The sequence below is a fragment of the Otolemur garnettii genome, unplaced genomic scaffold, assembly GCF_000181295.1.
Source record: "Otolemur garnettii isolate 467f Iridium unplaced genomic scaffold, OtoGar3 scaffold00007, whole genome shotgun sequence".
NCBI lineage: Eukaryota > Metazoa > Chordata > Mammalia > Primates > Galagidae > Otolemur > Otolemur garnettii.
Window position 1 is genome coordinate 19,217,179 of NW_003852402.1, and position 18,641 is coordinate 19,235,819.

The 18,641-nt window shown below is 40.0% G+C and overlaps 1 protein-coding gene across 1 annotated transcript in view; it reads left to right on the forward strand.

Moving 5' to 3' along the window:
• GNPTAB (N-acetylglucosamine-1-phosphate transferase alpha and beta subunits) overlaps nt 1-18,641 on the forward strand; it is an 81,949-nt gene that overhangs the window by 55,954 nt on the left and 7,354 nt on the right. The window contains exons 8-18 of the mRNA XM_003783472.3: nt 747-926; nt 1,131-1,301; nt 2,833-2,956; nt 4,084-4,287; nt 5,661-6,754; nt 9,776-9,975; nt 10,199-10,418; nt 11,237-11,350; nt 12,521-12,606; nt 12,814-12,912; nt 16,814-16,981. Coding sequence (XP_003783520.1) covers nt 747-926; nt 1,131-1,301; nt 2,833-2,956; nt 4,084-4,287; nt 5,661-6,754; nt 9,776-9,975; nt 10,199-10,418; nt 11,237-11,350; nt 12,521-12,606; nt 12,814-12,912; nt 16,814-16,981 — 2,660 coding nt within the window. The remainder of the gene's footprint in view (nt 1-746; nt 927-1,130; nt 1,302-2,832; nt 2,957-4,083; nt 4,288-5,660; nt 6,755-9,775; nt 9,976-10,198; nt 10,419-11,236; nt 11,351-12,520; nt 12,607-12,813; nt 12,913-16,813; nt 16,982-18,641) is intronic.

The window sequence follows — 18,641 nt, forward strand, 5'->3', positions numbered from 1 at the left end:
AGCCCAGGAGTTGGAGGTTGCTGTGAGCTGTGATGCCACGGCACTCTACCCAGGGGGACAGCTTGAGGCTCTGTCTCAAAAAAAAAATAAAAAAATAAAATGGATAAGTCATTTTATTAGGAGGACTTAGAGAGAGGCAAGTTGAATGGATCTTTTCTTGTTTTCTGGTCAACTGCCACTAGTTTAATATTAATTGAAGTAACCAGAATCAGATCCAAGAACCTTTTTCTGTAAATCTGTTAAAAAATTGTATTTTTGAGTTTCCATTTTTTAATTATTTGTTTATGTATTTATTTATTTATTTTGAGGGTTTCATCTCGTTGCCCAGGCTGGAGTACAGTGGTATTACCATAGCTCACAGCAACCTCAAATGCCTGGGATCGGGTGATCCTCCTGCCTCAGGAGTAGCTGGGACTACAGGCACCCACCACTACGTCCAGCTAATTTTTCTGTTTTTTGTGGAAACAGGGTCTCATTGCTGCTCAGGCTGGTCTGGAACTTCTGGCCTCAAGCAATCATTCTACCCCTAAAGCACTAGGATTACAGCTGTGAACCACTGCGACCAGCCTATTTTTTATTTAAATATAGTAAATCCTTTGCATTTTTTGGTGGTGTTTAAAACTAAGACTCTATCTTTAAAGTCTTCCAGATCACCCTGACAGCAGACAGGTGAGGGAAAAGACAAGGAGGAGGAGGCATCACTTAGGTGGTATTTCACATCTTCACGTGCCAAGTGCTTTTCTCAGTCTAAGCAGGATGAAGACATTTCTGCCAGTCGTTTTGAAGATAATGAAGAGCTGAGATACTCACTGAGATCTATTGAGAGGCATGCACCCTGGGTTCGGAATATTTTCATTGTCACCAATGGGCAGATTCCATCCTGGCTGAACCTTGACAATCCTCGAGTAACAATAGTAACGCACCAGGTATATGAATATTGCAAGGCTGTGGTTTTCTGTTTTGTTCTTTTACTGGATCCAAGGATCTCCATAATTTCATTCCCCTTACCTTTCTGAGTTTCACTTCCAGCTTTCTTCAACTCTCCCATTCCCTGTCCTTCCTTCCAAAAACCTATTCATTCTCTCATTCACCATCTTTCTTTCTTGTTTTTTTTCTTTTGTTGTTAAAAGGATGTTTTTCGAAATTTGAGCCACTTGCCTACCTTTAGTTCACCTGCAATTGAAAGTCACATTCATCGCATTGAAGGGCTGTCCCAGAAGTTTATTTACCTAAATGATGATGTCATGTTTGGGAAGGATGTCTGGCCAGATGATTTTTATAGTCACTCCAAAGGTCAGAAGGTGAGTGCCTCAGAGGAGGGGATGTTTAGTGTGCAAGGCACTTAGGAAATCAGAGCATATGCTACTAAATTCAAATATGATCAAATAAGCATTTTTGAGTGCTAAGCTTAGGAGCGTCAACAATTAAGGAATAAGAAAACTCCAGCAGGAGTTTGCTTCCCTGCGTTCTCAGATACTCAGAACATGCTCTTTTCCCCTGACCCTCTAAATTTTCTACTATAACATCAGAAAAGGCAAGATCACTATGAAACATAAAATCATGGTTGGAATGTCAGCAAAATGACCAAAATAGAAAGTTAGCCTAAACTAGTGCTGAAAGATATGGATGAAATTTCAATTAAGGCAGCTCATCACACTCTGGCTTTGACACGGACTCTGACATCCTGACTTTGTTGAGAGACAGGATGGAGAAGTGATTAAGAGCACAGACGCAGGAGTCAGCTGTTTAGGATGACCCTGGGCAGTGACTTGACCTCTGTGTTACGGATCTGTACGGTGAGGGGGAGGGGAGGGCAAGTGGATACAGATATCCCTGGAGTGTAGTCAGAAGGATTCACGGGCAAGAGACTTATCACCATAAGCTTATAGGTTGTCAAACCCAATGACTATAAGTGGTGAAAGGGCTCATTCTCTTGTTCCCTATTCACTTGTCTCTGTGTTAGATTACAGGGCTGCAAAGTTGAGCTTGTGGATTAACAGGTGATAAACACAAAATCAATGACTGTGGTTCAAGGATCTCTATAATTTCATTCCCCTTACCCTTGTGTAGAGTGCCTCTCCTTCTGCCAATGTGCCCTGGTTCTGAGGAGTGTGAGCGCAGAAGACTTAAATTAGACAAGATGGGGAGAACACCAATCTGAATTGTGAAGAACAAGTAGGAGTTGGTTTAGGTGAAGAAAGACATTGCAAATAGGTGGAATGTGCAAAGGCAGAAAGACTTTGAAAGAGAAGTATGGATTATTAAAATAATTTTAACTGAAAAAGTAACCATGTACAGTATCACCCATTTTGGGCAAGCAGAGTACTCTTAACTCTAAATGCTGTGCTGATTAACTTATCCCAGCGCTTTATGTGCGGAGATAGAGGAGGATGTTAAGAGTTCATCTGCTTTTTCTCAGCTGTGAGTCAAGATTATGCATAAATGTACTTAATAGTTACTGATAGTTGTCACACAAAAACGGTGTCTGTGCCTGCTTTCCACCTGTGTTGGCATGCTTTGTACTGTAGTACCGTCTGACATGTTGCTGCTCTACTTCAAAGTAGATTATTATAAACCGTGTTGTGAGCGACTAATCCACACATTGAGTCCTTGTCTGCTCAAGTAGACAAGGAGTAGATGTGCTCAGTAAGGGCCATCACCATAGCAAGGTCTAAAAAAAATACAGTAGCAGGTACAGGCAGATGGAGAGCAATCATGTATGTAAGATAGTGAACCTTGGAAACTTTTTTCTATTTTTTTTTTTTTAATTAAAGGAAACCTAATTCAAGAATAAAAAGTGTCAGAATCATTTTCTCTTTGGTTTTATCGTAGGTTTATTTGACATGGCCTGTGCCAAACTGTGCCGAGGGCTGCCCGGGTTCCTGGATTAAAGACGGCTATTGTGACAAGGCTTGTAATAATTCAGCCTGTGATTGGGATGGTGGTGATTGCACCGGTAAGGATGTGGTAAATGTAATTTGTTCATGTTTATGGAGTTTTTCATTCTTAAATCGTTATGAACATGTGCTGTAAACGTAAACATTGATGTAGGAAAACAATAAGTAACCCATAGGCTGTTTGGAGGTGTGATTGGTGTTTCTTTGTGGCCCAGTTTATTCACATTATCTGTTGTTGAGAGCATTTTTTTATGCTGGCTCTGTACTGGATAATTCATTTTCTTGTTATTTAAAATGTGAAAATATGGAATATGCTCAATTGTTTAAACATAAGAGCAAGAATCACTCCTAAGTGGTTCTTTTTTTGTTTTTCTCTGTATTTCAGTGGATGCAAATCTAATTGGTTCTCAGTAGGAGCTCATGGCTGGTGGTTTTCAGCAGCAGATTATGCTAGATCATAGAGTACCGAAGAGATGCAAAAGATTAAATGTCACATTTCTCCTTTTCTTACATACTTATATCTGGATTCACTGATCATAGCGGCTTTTTACATTTGTTTGCAGTTTATTAAGCAATAAATGTATAATGTGTTATCTATTATCCATTTGAACTTCTTGGTCACCTAAGAGAGAATATGCACAAATGTTATCGTCCCCGTCTTCCATATGTGGAAGCAGATTTGGAAATGTGCTGAATATTGGATGAAACAAAGCTTTGAGTTGTGTTCTGGCCCAGTCTGTCAGACGTACTTTTAAAAATACAAGCAGCGGCAGGGAGAGGATGCAGATGCGCAGAGTCCTCTGTGTAGACCAGAGGGGCCAGTTCCTGGCAGCGTAGCAGTTTGATAACAAGAGGTCAATACCCATGTTCGGACGTGTTTTTGGTGGTTCTGACAGTCAAGGTTTTTAGAATAATCTCTTCATACTCATCTGCACGGACCCTCCTGAGGGAATCTGAGGCCTGTCCTTAGGTGCAAGGCCTGGTCATCTCCCTGCTGCACGGCAATGCTCCGCTTTCAGCTTATTTTCTTCCTAAGATACGTGAAATCTACTACTACTGAGTGGTGAACCTTTTCTGACTGAAATTCATGCATCAATCGTGAAAACATTAGTAAGAAATAAGGAGCTGCCCTTTTTTTAAGGGGTAAGTATTATAAGATTTTGTGTTCCTCTCCAACCCCCTCCAGGCAACACTGGAGGAAGCCGCTATATCCCAGGAGGCGGGGGCACTGGAAGTATTGGAGTCGGACAGCCCTGGAACTTTGGTGGAGGAGTAAATGGTGTCTCTTACTGTAATCAAGGATGTGCAAATTCTTGGCTCGCTGATAAGTTCTGTGACCAAGCCTGCAATGTCTTGGCCTGTGGGTTTGATGCTGGCGACTGTGGGCAAGGTATATTTATACTGTAGAAACATATTATGAATAAGGGGATAGGCTTGGCACCTGTAGCATGGTGGTTACAGCGCCAGCTACATACACTGAAGCTGGCAGGTTCGAACCCAGCCCGGGCCACCTAAACAATAATGACAACTGTAACAAAAAATAGCTGGACGTTGTGGTGGGCACCTATAGTCCCAGCTACTTGGGAGACTGAGGCAAGAGAATCTCTAGAGCCCAAAAGTTGGGAGGTTGCTGTGAGCTGTGATGCCATGGCGCTCTACCAAGGGTGACATGGTGAGACTCTGTCTCAAAAAAAAAAAAAAAAAAAAGAAGGGATAAAAATCCTTGGTAAATAGGGTTTTGGGGGGTGTCTATTTTGCAGAAATAGCCAAAAGAAGAATTGATGGTGGTGGTTTATATTAATTACTTTCAGTGTATCCCTTTTCCAGCCTTGTATCCAAACTAGTTGTAAAAGTAAGAGAAGGATAAGATCTTTAAAAAATAGTAGACACTAAAGATTTATCTTTTCCTGTTACTGTTCCAGTCTGGTTTTTTGAACCAAGAAAATTCACCTTAGCTGAAAATATGGGATGACTTCTTAATTTGGAAACAGTAAAAGGAGATTAGTAGGGCGGTGCCTGTGACTCAGTGGGTAGGGCGCCGGCCCCATATACCAAGGGTGGTGGGTTCAAACCTGGCCCCAGCCAAACTGCAACAAAAAATAGCCAGGCCTTGTGGCAGGTGCCTATAGTCCCAGGTACTCGGGAGGCTGAGGCAGGAGAATCGCCTGAGTCCAGGAGTTGGAGGTTGCTATGAGCTGTGTGATGCCATAGCACTCTACCGAGGATGACAAAGTGAGACTCTATTTCTACAAAAAAAAGAAAAGGAGATTAGTAATTCATTAAATAAGAAGAGTTTGAATACTAGATTTTGTTGATAGCTTATAAATGAAAGCTGTTTTGGCAGAAAAGTTTTGCCCATTTTTCTTCAAATGGGCAAAAAAAAAAAAAAAAAAGATGGAAATTGGTAACTGAAATTTTTTTTTTTTTTTGCCATTTTTTGGCTGGGGCTAGGTTTGAACCCAGCACCTCCAGCATATGGGGCCAGCGCCGTAGTCCCTTGAGCCACATCGCCGCCCCTGAAATTTTATTGTTAATAATTGTGCCATCTGGGTAGTGAGTCTGGGTCAACATTTCACATTAATCATTGTGACTGCTTCAAATAGTAAAATGAGACCTATACCAGTAGCTGTTATATTAGAATTTCTGATTATTTTGAAATTACAGTCAGTCTTAGAAAGTGAAATCTCAGACTTAAAGAATTAGAGAAAAGGGGGAAAAAGTGCCTAGTTTTTAAAAAATCATGTTTTCTGTTTTTTTCTCTAGATCATTTTCATGAATTATATAAAGTAACTCTTCTTCCAAACCAGACTCACTATATTATTCCAAAAGGTGAATGCCTGCCTTATTTCAGCTTTGCAGAAATAGCCAAAAGAGGAATTGAAGGTGCCTACAGTGACAATCCAATCATTCGACACGCTTCTATTGCCAATAAGTGGAAAACCATTCACCTCATTATGCACAGTGGAATGAATGCAACCACGATACACTTCAATCTCACACTTCAAAACAGAAATGACGAAGAGTTCAAACTCCAGATAACAGTAGAGGTAGATACAAGGGAGGGAGCAAAGCCGAATTCTACGATCCAGAAGGCTCATGAAAATTTAGCTAACTCCGTAACGCTTCTTCCAGAGGCAGAAGCCGTGTTTGAGGAGGTTCCTGAAGGAAAACGTTTCCCAAAGGTCAGGAGACATGATGTTAGCACAAATAGATTTCCAGAGGAAGTGAAAATTCCTGTGGTAAATACTTCACTCCTTCCAAAAGAGGTCCAGTTGAGTCTGAATAACTTGGATTTGCAACTGGAACGTGGAGACATCACCTTGAAGGGATACAATTTGTCCAAGTCAGCCTTGCTGAGATCATTTTTGCTGAACTTACAGGATGCTAATGTAAAAATAAATCAAGGTATATTAACAGACAAAATAAAAAACAGTTTGGTGGCCCTACCAGAAAAACAGGTTCACAAAAGCAGCTTGCCAGACAGCTTAGGAGCATCTGACAGAATACAGAAGTCATCTTTTCCAACAGTGACCCTAAAAGTGAATGGTCACTACCAGAGTCAGAATCCACTCCCAGACTTGGAGGCCAAAGCAAGAGTTATATCGGAAAGTAAGACCCAAAAAGTAGTAGGTGGATTAAAAGAAAAACTGTCACCTCCGATTGTTCCGCTAGAAAACCATGTGAAAAAAGAAACAATCACAGGGAAAGAAGAAAAGAAAAACAGAATGGAGGAAAATGCTAAAAATCACAAAAGTGTTAATCAAGTATTACTTGGAAGAAAGCTGCAGCATTACACAGGAACTTACCTGGGCTTCTTGCCTTGGGAGAAAAAGAAGTATTTCCAAGATCTTCTTGATGTAAGTTATGTCTACCCTTATTTTTTCTCATATTCAGGAAAAGCAAATAGCTTTATAAATGATAATGTAACAGCTATCACTTATTCAGCTCTTTCTCATGCCAGTTACTGAACTAAATGCTTTTCTTTTCTTTCTTTTTCTTTTTTTTTTTTTTTTTGAAAGTTTTTGGCTAGGCGTGGGTTTGAACCCGCCACCTCCAATATATGGTGCCGGCACCCCACTCCTTGAGCCACAGGTGCTGCCCTCTTTTGTTTGTTTGTTTTTTTTTTTTTTTTACTAACTAAATGCTTTTCATACAAGATTTCATTTAATTTACCCAATAGCCCTAAACAATAAAAGTGCCATATGAAGGTATTTACTATTGCTGTACCCATTTGCAGTTTAGGAAACAGCCCTCCTGTGAATAGGCAAGAGATTCAGCCAGGAGCATACTGCATGGAAACAGAACAAGGGTGGCACCTTGTCTTTACTTGGCCCGTCACATCTTGATACTGTCCCAGCTTTACTGATGGAAAAGCCCTGAGGTTCAGTTAAGTTCATTAGCTTCCCCAACATTGCAGGAGCAAGGCACAGTGAGCCAAGCCTCAGAGATGGAGTACTCTTTCCTCTTCCCGGTACCATGGCGTCCACTGTCCCGTGGTCTCATTTGTACATCTCCCAAGTGCTGTCATGGTGCTAACCACTGGGGAATACAAGATGACTCATACACAGTTGCTATTTGTGTAGACACAGAGACCATTAAGGAAGGAAATTTGTGGGCAGATAATTGAGCAATGAGGCAAATGTCTCTGTTGAGGTATGGGCAAGGGGTCCAGAGGGAAGCTCCTTAACTATGCCTGGAGGTACTTGGGGAGGCATCATGAGGAAGTGTCTGTGAGCAAACCATTGAGGAGTGTGGGAGTTGAGAGTCCAAGAAAAATCACGTGGTCTAGGCTGGATAGAAGCACAGCCACAAGTGGGTGGTAGGCTGAGAGGGGAAACTGTGTCTTGTTCCTCTGTGTTTTGGGAAGTGTCTTGTCTTGGCACATTAGGCATTTACTCACTGTTGAATGAAGGACAGAATTCTTGCCTGTGTTAATTTCCTTATTCCCCTTTTCTTTCTTTTCTTTCCTTTTATATAAAAAATGTAGAAAAGCACTATAAGCCAGTGATTAAAAACTGTAAACAATTCAAAAACATACAATAAATAAAAAGGGAGGGGCTGGGTGGTGCCTGTGGCTCAAAGGAGTAAGGCGCTGGCCCCATATGCCAGAGGTGGTGGGTTCAAACCCAGCCCCGGCCAAAAACTGCAAAAAAGGAGGGGGGCGTGGAGGGGGAAAGATAATCTTTCCTCAATCTCCTGACTTGAGAGAATCACTCCTAATTGTCTTTTTTTTAATTTAATTTAAAAAAATTTAAATAATAGAAAATTTTATTTTTAAAAATTTTTAAATTTTATTATTTTAAAAATTTAAATAATAATAATTTTATTTTTAAAATTTAGTTTATTTAGTTTATTGTTTTATTATTTTTTTGAGACAGTCTCATTTTGTTGTCCTTGGAAGAGTGCTCTGGCATCATAGCTCTCAGCAACCTCAAATTCTTAGGGTCAAGTGATCCTCTTGCCTAATTCTCCCCAGTAGCTGGTACTACAGGCGCCCACTACAACACCCAACTATTTTTACAGATGGGGTCTCACTCTTGCTCAGGCTGGTCTCAAACTCCTGAGCTCAGGTAATCTACCTACCTCAGCCTCCCAGAGTACTGAGATTACAGGGATGAGCCATTGCTCCTGGCCCAATATTTTTCTGTATGTATGGAAACATACCAGCTAATAAAGTTTCTGTTTTTCTTTTTGTTTTTCTTTTTTTTGAGACAGAGCTTCAAGCTGTCGCCCTGAATAGAATGCTGTGGTATCACAGCTCACAGCAACCTCCAACTCCTGGGCTCAAGCGATACTCCTGCCTCCACCTCCCAAGTAACTGGGACTACAGGTGCCCGCCACAACACCTGACTATTTTTTGGTTGCAGCCGTCATTGTTGTTTGGCTGGTCCAGGCTGGATTCGAACCCACCAGCTCAGGTGTATGTGGCTACCGCCTTAGCCGTTTGAGCCACAGGCGCAAAGCCAAAGTTTCTGCTTTTCCACAGTGAAATTACACTATACATATATTTCTATGCATTTGCCTTTTGATTTAGTAAGATGTAGGCAAACAGGCCATGACTGTGCTGTTGTTCTTTTTAACAGCAGCAAATTATTTCCAGTGCTTTGTGATTACAAATAGTATGGGAATCAATATTCTGGTGCTTATCTCTTACACTTGAGTAGGTTTTTATTTCTGTAGGTAGAATTCCTAGGTTAGCAGGTCAGAGGTGCATAAACTTGATGCCCGAAAATGTTGCACCACTTGATACTTCTACAAAGAGTATGCAAGAGTGCTTGTTTCTCTACAGTCTAACCAACCCTGGGTAATATCAATCTCTTTAAATTGTTAGCAGTTCAAGAAGCAAAAATATTTTCTCCTCTGTAAAGTATGTTTGAATTCTTTGCCAATTTTCTTTGCCTATTTAGTTCTGCCTCTTACTGGTTTTGATTTTATAATAATACTATTATGCAGTGAAACCAAATTTATTTCTAGTTCAGAGTTCAGAACTAAAAGATTTGCTGCATTGATGTCACCTTCAGAAATAACTTGATATTGAAAGTACATCAAATTTATACATAAGTTTTTAAAATGTTGCATTGAATTGGCTTTAAAGTCTGATGAGGATGGACCAGTCTTTGAAGAACACTCTATAAATAGATCACCATCACATGCCTGTTGTTCTCAAGCCAACATGAGTGATACTCGCACTGGCATCCAACTTAGTCCTGCTCTTCGTATCCTTAATGTGACCTGTTAGCATACAATTGATTTGTCCCTCACAGAGAGCTAGTAATTAGTTATTAGCACATTATAGAAAATTGTACCTTTGTCTTTTGTTAACCAAGTACCTTTGCTCACTAAACATAATGCCAAGCTGTGTGCAATTCTCTTTTCAGGAAGAAGAGTCGTTGAAGAAACAACTGGCATATTTTACTGAGAGCAAACATACTGGGCGGCAACTGAAAGATACTTTTGCAGATTCCCTGCGATATGTAAATAAAATTCTAAATAGCAAGTTTGGGTTCACATCTCGGAAAGTCCCTGCTCACATGCCTCACATGATTGACCGAGTTGTTATGCAGGAACTCCAAGATATGTGAGTCTTGCTTGGGTTGGAGTTGCTTGGATGTGTTCAGAGCAAAGGCTGCTTAAAACTTGAGTATTTGCTGTGCTCGATTTATGGTTCTAATAGATTTGAAGACTGATATGTTAATATCATCTAAGTAAATGAGAAGGAAGAAAGTCTGTGTCTATAATAAATGTTAGGTACTATCCATACTTTGTCCAGAGCTAATAATATATTATATATATTTGGACAGGTTCCCTGAAGAATTTGATAAGACGTCATTTCACAAAGTGCGACATTCTGAAGATATGCAGTTTGCCTTCTCTTATTTTTACTATCTCATGAGTGCAGTTCAGCCACTGAATGTGTCTCAAGTCTTTGATGAAGTTGATACAGACCAGTCTGGTGTCTTGTCTGACAGAGAAATACGAACTCTGGCTACCAGAATTCATGAGCTGCCTTTAAGTTTGCAGGTGTTACATTGTTTTACTTTAAACTTTGTGATATATTTAATGAAAATTTTAATTCTGGTGATACCTCCAACCCCCTTACATATTTCAAATAAATGTAAACAGAAATAATTCTGTTTTTTTTTTTGTTGTTGTTTGTTTGTTTTTTGGGTTTTTTTGCAGTTTTTGGCCAGGGCTGGGCTTGAACCTGCCACCTCCAGTATATGGGGCTGGCGCTCCACTCCTTTGAGCCACAGGCATAGCCCATGAAAATAATTTTTAATATTTAATGTGGGTATTTGTAAATAAACCATTTTTAGTGCCAGAATTACGACCATGTTTGAAGTTTGTTATTTTCTGGGATTAGTTCTTGTGAGTTTTCCGCAGAGATGATCATGTTTTATACAGAGTAGACAGACTGTACCCGCATATACAGTTCCTATGGCATGTTCATTCTTGGCTTCTGGTGTGGCTGACTGGTGCTCTGAGCCAGGCTCCTCCCTCATGGCATCTTTGAGGAACAGAAACTCACTAATGGAGGGTGCCAAGAGGAATCTAGCCACAGCGCGTACCTTGTAGTGATCCCCTGGGCCGCCCGTGTAAAATGGGCTTGTCTCAAGCCAGAGTGTTCTACTTTGGGATGAGGATGGAGTATTTTTGTGTTTGTATTTCTCATTCTTCTTTTTTTAGGGTGCCTTTATCTTAAAAATCATGTAGTCAAACTCTCTTTCAAGATAGTATTTACTAATTTTTTGAGAATTTTATAAAATTTTTACTTTTAAAACTGCAGTCATGACTTATAATGCCCATCACAGGTTTACCTTTTTATTTTGCTTTGTTAGGATTTGACAGGTCTGGAACATATGTTAATAAATTGCTCAAAAATGCTTCCTGCCAATATCACTCAGCTAAACAATATTCCACCGACTCAGGAAGCTTACTATGACCCCAATCTGGTAAGTGGCATGGGTTACTTTTATGTACAACAGAAAGTATATCTTTGTTAGGAATTATTTACACCAATCACATGAAGGCTAGTTTAGCGTGTGACATGGTTAGTATATAGATATATGCCACTTAAGCCAATTTGTTAAATATTCTAAAACTACAAATTCAATAAACCTGAGATAAATAGAGAAATAAGACTTGGTGTCAGTTCCAAAGGAATAGTTCTAGTCGAGCAGATATGAACAGCAGGTTAAGAATGAGGCAAGTTCTGGAAGTTGATTCTTGAGAGGCCTCACATACATAGTGGAGCTGTCCAGTAATCAGGCTGATAATAACAGTTCACCTGAGCTTTAGCATTTTCTTCTGGTTCTTTGAGCAGTGGGATAAAGTATTTTAGGTTTGTCAAAAGTGCTTCATAAACTCTAGACTATCGTATAAATGTTAATAAATTGTTTGCCAGTATGTTCATAATGATTTAAAAGCTACACATGTGATCACAGTTGGTGTTTTTCTTACCTCCAGAAAGAATAGAATCAAAGTTGTTTTTTTTTAGAATCAAAGTTGTTTTTTTTTGTTTTGTTTTGTTTTGTTTTGAGACAGAGCCTCAAGCTGTCCCCCTGGGTAGAGCGCTATGGCATCATAGCTCACAGCAACCTCCAACTTCTGGGCTCAAGCAAGTCTCCTACCTCAGCCTCCCAAGTAGCTGGGACCACAGGCGCCTGCCACAACGCCCGGCTATTTTTTGGTTGCAGCCGTCATTGTTGTTTGGCGGGCTCAGTCTGGATTCGAACCCACAGTCTTTGGTGTATGTGGCTGGCTCCTTAGCCACTTGAGCCACAGGCGCCGAGCCGAGAATCAAAGTTTAAAAAAAGTAGAAATTGGCTCGAGCCAAATTGCCTGTGGCAGGTGCCTATAGTCCCAGCTACTAGGGAGGGTGAGGCAAGAGAATTGCTTGAGCCCAAGAGTTTGGGGTTGCTATGAGCTGTGACACCACAGCACTCTACTAAGGGTGACAAAGTGAGACTCTGTCTCAAAAAAGTAAATAAATAAATGAAATATCCACCATGATCATAAGTCTTCTGGTACCTTCTTAAATTTTGCATCCAAGCATGTGACTCACTTGTCCCACCCAGTCTCAGTCCTGATGGAATATATCTGATCTACTTGTATTTTCACAGCCACCAGTCACTAAAAGTCTAGTAACCAACTGTAAACCAGTAACTGACAAAATCCACAAAGCATACAAGGACAAAAACAAATATAGGTAAGTTAGTACACACATTTTCCCTTTGTTTAGCTTCATAATTACTCTGAAATTTATGTGAGATTGTTTTTCTTCAGTAATGTGGAAAGATTAAGTAGTTTTGTGGATGTTGAGTCCACTAAAGTCTTAAAAAGTTTTTTTCCGTTGACATTCTGTTTTTCATATCCACATAAATATTTAACTCTTTAAATATGTTTTGTTAATTAGGTTTGAAATTATGGGAGAAGAAGAAATTGCTTTTAAAATGATTCGTACCAATGTTTCTCATGTTGTTGGTCAATTGGATGACATAAGAAAAAATCCCAGGTACTGATATTTAAACTTACTCTTCATTATACAAATAGAAGGCAGTAGGACTAGGGAGAAGGGAGTGGCTTATTTCCATCGGGAGCAGTCCGAGCACCTAACAGTGGAAGTTGAGTTTGAGCTGGAGGTTGGCTGAGATAGATGTGAGTTGAGGTGCAGTCCACCTTGCAGAGGACTACCCCAGACTTGTCAGAGTCAGGCAACATCATCAGCTATTCAGGGAGCCTCAGAGCAGGCTGCGTCCTGGGGGGGGAGCTGAGACTCTGACAGCGTTTCTTAAAAGGTGCTTCCAGAACAGTTGTTATGGTGGTTAGATTTACCTCAGCAAATCAAAGTGAAGTTTATATTAGCTTGCCAAGAAGAAGAAATGCTACCATAAGTGTGAAAATTAATCTAGTAAACTCGAGCCATCCTTTGGGGATGAAGAAAATTTCAGGGTACAGAAGCCTAAAAAATTGTCAGTGTAGCTTTCTAACCATTGCCTAAACTAGTTTGATAAAATTGGCTAAAAATATGCATTTTGACTTGTTTTCACCAGTTTCCTTAGAGGAAAAAAGGGACATGGACATACAAAATTGAATATTCTGAATTTCTGAGTCATATAAGTGCTTTTGGAAGTCTTCGGTTTTACCTCATTTAAGTTAGGATTTTAATTATATACGTTCAGATATGTAGTTCTTTTTAAAACCATGATATTTTTATGCTAATCCCATTCTTATTTGGAGGAAAGAGGAATTGAAATTTTGACAAAAAGGAAGATATCATTAATGCTTGTTGAGTGTGTTTAGTAATCAATAAAATACTTGATCTCTCATAAAATTTTCCAAGCCAAGCATACAGTAAGCTACAGTAATCAGTAATTGCCCAGCTTGCAGTTCTCCTTGTAAATGCTCGTTTCCTCCATCTGAAATGTACTGCTCTCATTTAAAAAAGAGTTTTTAAGAATGAATTTTGATGGGGATACAGAATCTGGCCGTTCTCTTACTGTGGGCTCTCTGTCATTAGTGATCTGCACAACTACTATGGGAATTGGCAGTTTTTAGTTTAGCTTATGCTGTTATGTGTCTGTGCCAATTTGAAAGTTGTTGAGTGAATTTATCAACATCTTCATGGTACTTAAAGGGTTAGGGCTTTAGTAAAAAGACACACTGCAGGACCAGCCCTTTTCTTTTCTTTTCTTTTCTTTTCTTTTCTTTTCGAGACAGTTTTAGTTTGTTGCCCTCAGTAGAATGCTGGGTGTCACAGCTCACAGCAACCTCCAGCTCTTGGGCTTAAGCGAGTCTCTTGCCTCAGCCTCCAGAGTAGCTAGGACTACAGACTCCCAGCTATTTTTTTTGTTGTTGTTGTTGCAGTTTGGCCAAGGCTGGGTTTGAACCCACCACCCTCAGTATATGGGGCCGGTGCCCTACTCACTGAGCCACAGGCGCCGCCCTGGAACCAGCCCTTTTCTACGACTTGCCAGGCCCAGCTGCCTCATTGTACATGAACAGATTTTATCATTTTAAACTTTTGTTTGTTTTGTTTTATTTTTATGGGGGCTTATTCTTTTTTTTTTTTTTTTTTTTTTTTGAGACGGAGCCTCAAGCTATCCCCCTGGGTAGAGTGCCATGGCATCACGCTCACAGCAACCTCCAACTCCTGGGCTCAAGCGAGTCTCCTGCCTCTGCCTCCCAAGCAGCTGGGACCACAGGCGCCCGCCACAACGCCTGGCCATTTTTTGGTTGCGGCCATCATTGTTGTTTGGCGGGTCCGGGCTGGGGATTTGAACCCGCCACCTTAGGTGTATGTGGCTGGCACCTTAGCCACTTGAGCCACGGGCACCGAGCCTATGGGGGCTTATTCTAAGTCAGGCCTGGAAAACTATCTCCCAGCTATTCAGGAGGCTGAGCAGGAGCTTTGGTTGGACCCAGGAGTTTGAGACTTGAGTGAGCTATGATTGAGCCACTGCTTTCTAGTAAGACAGAATGAGACCTGTCTCTAAAAACAGACAAACAAACAAAATACGAAAAAAAAAGAAAACCAATCTCGTAACTTAACCTTTAAGGACATATTTATCACAGGGCGTGGTGACTCACATCTATAATCCTGGCACTCTGGGAGGCCAAGGTGAGTGGATTGCCTGAGTTTAGGAGTTTGAGACCAGCCTGAGCAAGAGCGAGACTCTGTCTCTACTAAAAAATAGAAAAACTAACTGGGTGTTGTGGCTGGTGCCTATAGTCCCAGCTACTTCAGAGGCTGAGGCAGAAGGATTGCTTGAGCCCAAGGGTTCAAGTGGGCTTTGGTGAGCTGTGACACGATGGCACTCAACTCCAGGCTGACTGTGTGAGACTCTGTCTCAAGAAAAAAATAGGGCATATTTATCCCATTAACAAGGAGTCTGGAAGAGGCATATAGTGTGGCCAGTTTGTTTGTCTGACCTCCTCAGTTTTACTGCTCACCTGGCTGTCTTGGCTTCACTCTCAGGCCACAGGGCATTAACACACACTCAAGGGCCTTAACGTCAGCTAACCATTACCATCTAATAGATAGCCTATCTTCACGTTTCCCCAGTTCCCTCTAAATGCCCTTTAGAGCTTTTGCCTACTTTTCATTTTTAATCCATGATACAATCACGGTTCACGTTACATTTGGTTGACATAGCTCTTTAGTATCCTTTAATTTAAAGCAGTTCTCAAGTTGAGAGACTAGATAACAGATTTTCACATATCCATCACTTATTTTCAACAAGAATCAGTTTATATCTGATCTTACCTCATCTAAACATACCCCTCCTTCAACACCACTTCCTGATTAATGTTAAGTAAATCTCAAACGTTGTATCATTTTATCTTATGTTTTTGTTTAGGTAAAGGATTCATAAAAATATATCACAGTACCATTATCACCCTAATAAACCATAGTGATTCCTTAATATGATCAACTACCTAGTCAGTGTACACCTTTCCCATTTGTCTTTTAATAAGCATTTATAAACATTTTTTGGTTTGGAGTGTTATCAAGTAATCTATTGAAATTAAGTGTACAGATTCCCCTTCCATCTCTTTTTTTAATCATATAATTTCACATGTGTATACGAAGAAATCCAATGACATATCCTATAAATTTCTTATACATTATACTTGTCTGATCATATCCCAGTTACTTAATATGTTTATTATGTCCTCTGTATTTCCGGTAAATTGGTAGTTGGATCCAAAGGCTTTATCAGATATGTTTTATTTTATTTTTTTAATTTTGGCAAGTCTCCTTCAAAAGTGTTATCATCCCTTCCTACCCTTTTAATGGGCACTCAGTTTAGTCACTTTTTCCTTGAAGGAAACTTGAAGCAAATAGGGACGCACCACCGTAATCTGCTTTTAGCCAGAGCTCTAGCATCTTACAGCTTGGTTGGAGACATATTAAGTAGCAGTCATCAAACTCAAGAATCTGTAGGTATAATACCTCTCTCTCCCTCTCTTCCTGTCCTCTCTCTCCCTCCTCTTCCTTCCCCCCAGTTCCTGCATTATCTACATGACTATTCTTCTTAATATAACTAACAGTTTGGAGAACTTGGCTTTAGGTACTTACTAATTGTTTTTCTAGTTGCTAACAAAATATTCCAGTTAGTTCATTACACTTATTGAACCCGTAATTCGGTATGCACTAAATGGAAATCATTAAATTTACTCCCGTAGCTAGAACGCTGACCCTAGCAATCTACCCTAATTGTCTCATTTTATAGGTGATGAATATATAAAGGAAAATTTTACTGAATATTATTCCCCCAGAGAATAATATCAACAAATGTACTAATTCGGGACATAAGTCCATTTGAAATATATTTAAGATTTATGTTCCTTTCTTTGTTAGATCAGGATGCATCTTTATAGCAACCAATAACCCTGGCTATCTATTATTTCAGGAAGTTTGTTTGCCTGAATGACAACATTGACCACAATCATAAAGATGCCCAGACAGTGAAGGCTGTTCTCAGGGACTTCTACGAATCCATGTTCCCCATACCTTCCCAGTTTGAGCTGCCAAGAGAGTATCGGAATCGTTTCCTTCACATGCATGAGCTTCAGGAATGGTAAGCCCACATGTTTTACATATGTGTGTGTGCATGTATCTATATGTACATATCTGCATGTTAGGGTGATGAAATTTTTTAAATGTGTTATTTGCTCTGTAATTTCTTTGTAAAAATACAGTTATAATTTTTATTGAGTTTAATACTTGAAAGACACTTGGTGGCACTTTAAGGGATTTGAAAAAGTATATAACTGAGTTCTTTCAGTTAGTTGGAACTTGATTCATTTATTTAACTGTTTATTGGTCAGTACTTAGGTGAAGGGAAGCACCAGTATGGAAGAGCTTGTCATTTAGTGGGAAATGAGAAGTATATGAAGTCAGTGTGGGCTGAGCTTGGAGGTTAAGGGAAAATGAACTTCATACCAGAATTGAGTACATAGGATTCTTGCTTCTCCATTCTTATGATGCTTTACTAAGAATAATGTGTTCCACATCCATCCGGGTTAATATAAAGGATGTAAAGTCTCCCATCTTTTTTAGTGGCTGAATAGTATTCCATGGTACACGTATACCACAGCTTGTTAATCCATTCCTGAGTTGGTGGGCATTTAGGCTGTTTCCACATTTTGGTGATTGTTAATTGAGCTGCGATAAACAGTCTAGTGCAAGTGTCCTTATGATAAAAGGATTTGTTTCCTTCTGGGTAGATGCCCAGTAATGGAATTGCAGGATAAAGTAGGAAGTCTAGCTTGAGTTCTTTGAGGGTTCTCCATACTTCCTTCCAAAAAGGTCATATTAGTTTGCAGTCCCACTTGCAGTATAAAAGTGTTCCCTTCTCTCCACATCCACCCCAGCATCTGTAGTTTTGAGATTTTGTGATGTGGGCCTTAATTTTCATTCTTAAATTAGTTCATTTGGATAATTGATTGAGTACTTATTGAGGCCATAATCACTATCATTATTGAGTGCTTAAGAAGGTTTTCACACACATTCTCAATCCTATGCTGGACCTCATCCAACATAATGATTTTCCTGTTGCCACTCCGATGTGAGAAGATGTCTGAAACTTTTTTTCTTTTGGATTTGTTTGCTTGCTCTGCTGTCAGAGCCTGAATGATGCATTTTCTTGTGTAGCACGGACTCTAGCCACCAGATAGCGCAGGCTGTGCTTTCTCTTTCTCTGCAGGCCATGAGTTTTGATGTGAACATTGTATATGCATGGTTGTACTTGTAGGAAAATGGCCTGCCCCAAATAAGTAAGAGGTGGAGAGTATGCAGGTGGCAGAAAAATTGGATTGGAAAGGGTTACAATTCTTACAACAATTCTGTGGTAGGTTCATTTTATCCTTACTACCCAAAGGGAGCTGAAGTAACTTGCATAAGGCATCTGAGGGCAGCCCACATGTGAGCCTAAGCAGTGCACTTCTCAGATCCTGGCTGAGTACACCCGGTAAGCCTTAGTCGTCATCATCATCGCCATCAGAGTAGCTGCTGTACGCGGACACTGCCCTGGGCAATACACAGTAGAACCCTGTAAATTGACCACCCAATGGACTGTATGTAACAAACTGATCAACATGTAGAGGTGGTCAACATAAGGAACTAGGCCTGTTGTACTGATATGTACATGTGGTGCATGTCCAGTCTGAATATTAAGTCAACTTAAGGAGGTAGTCAACTGTGGAGGTTTCATTGTATTTACTTTCTACAATTAAAGG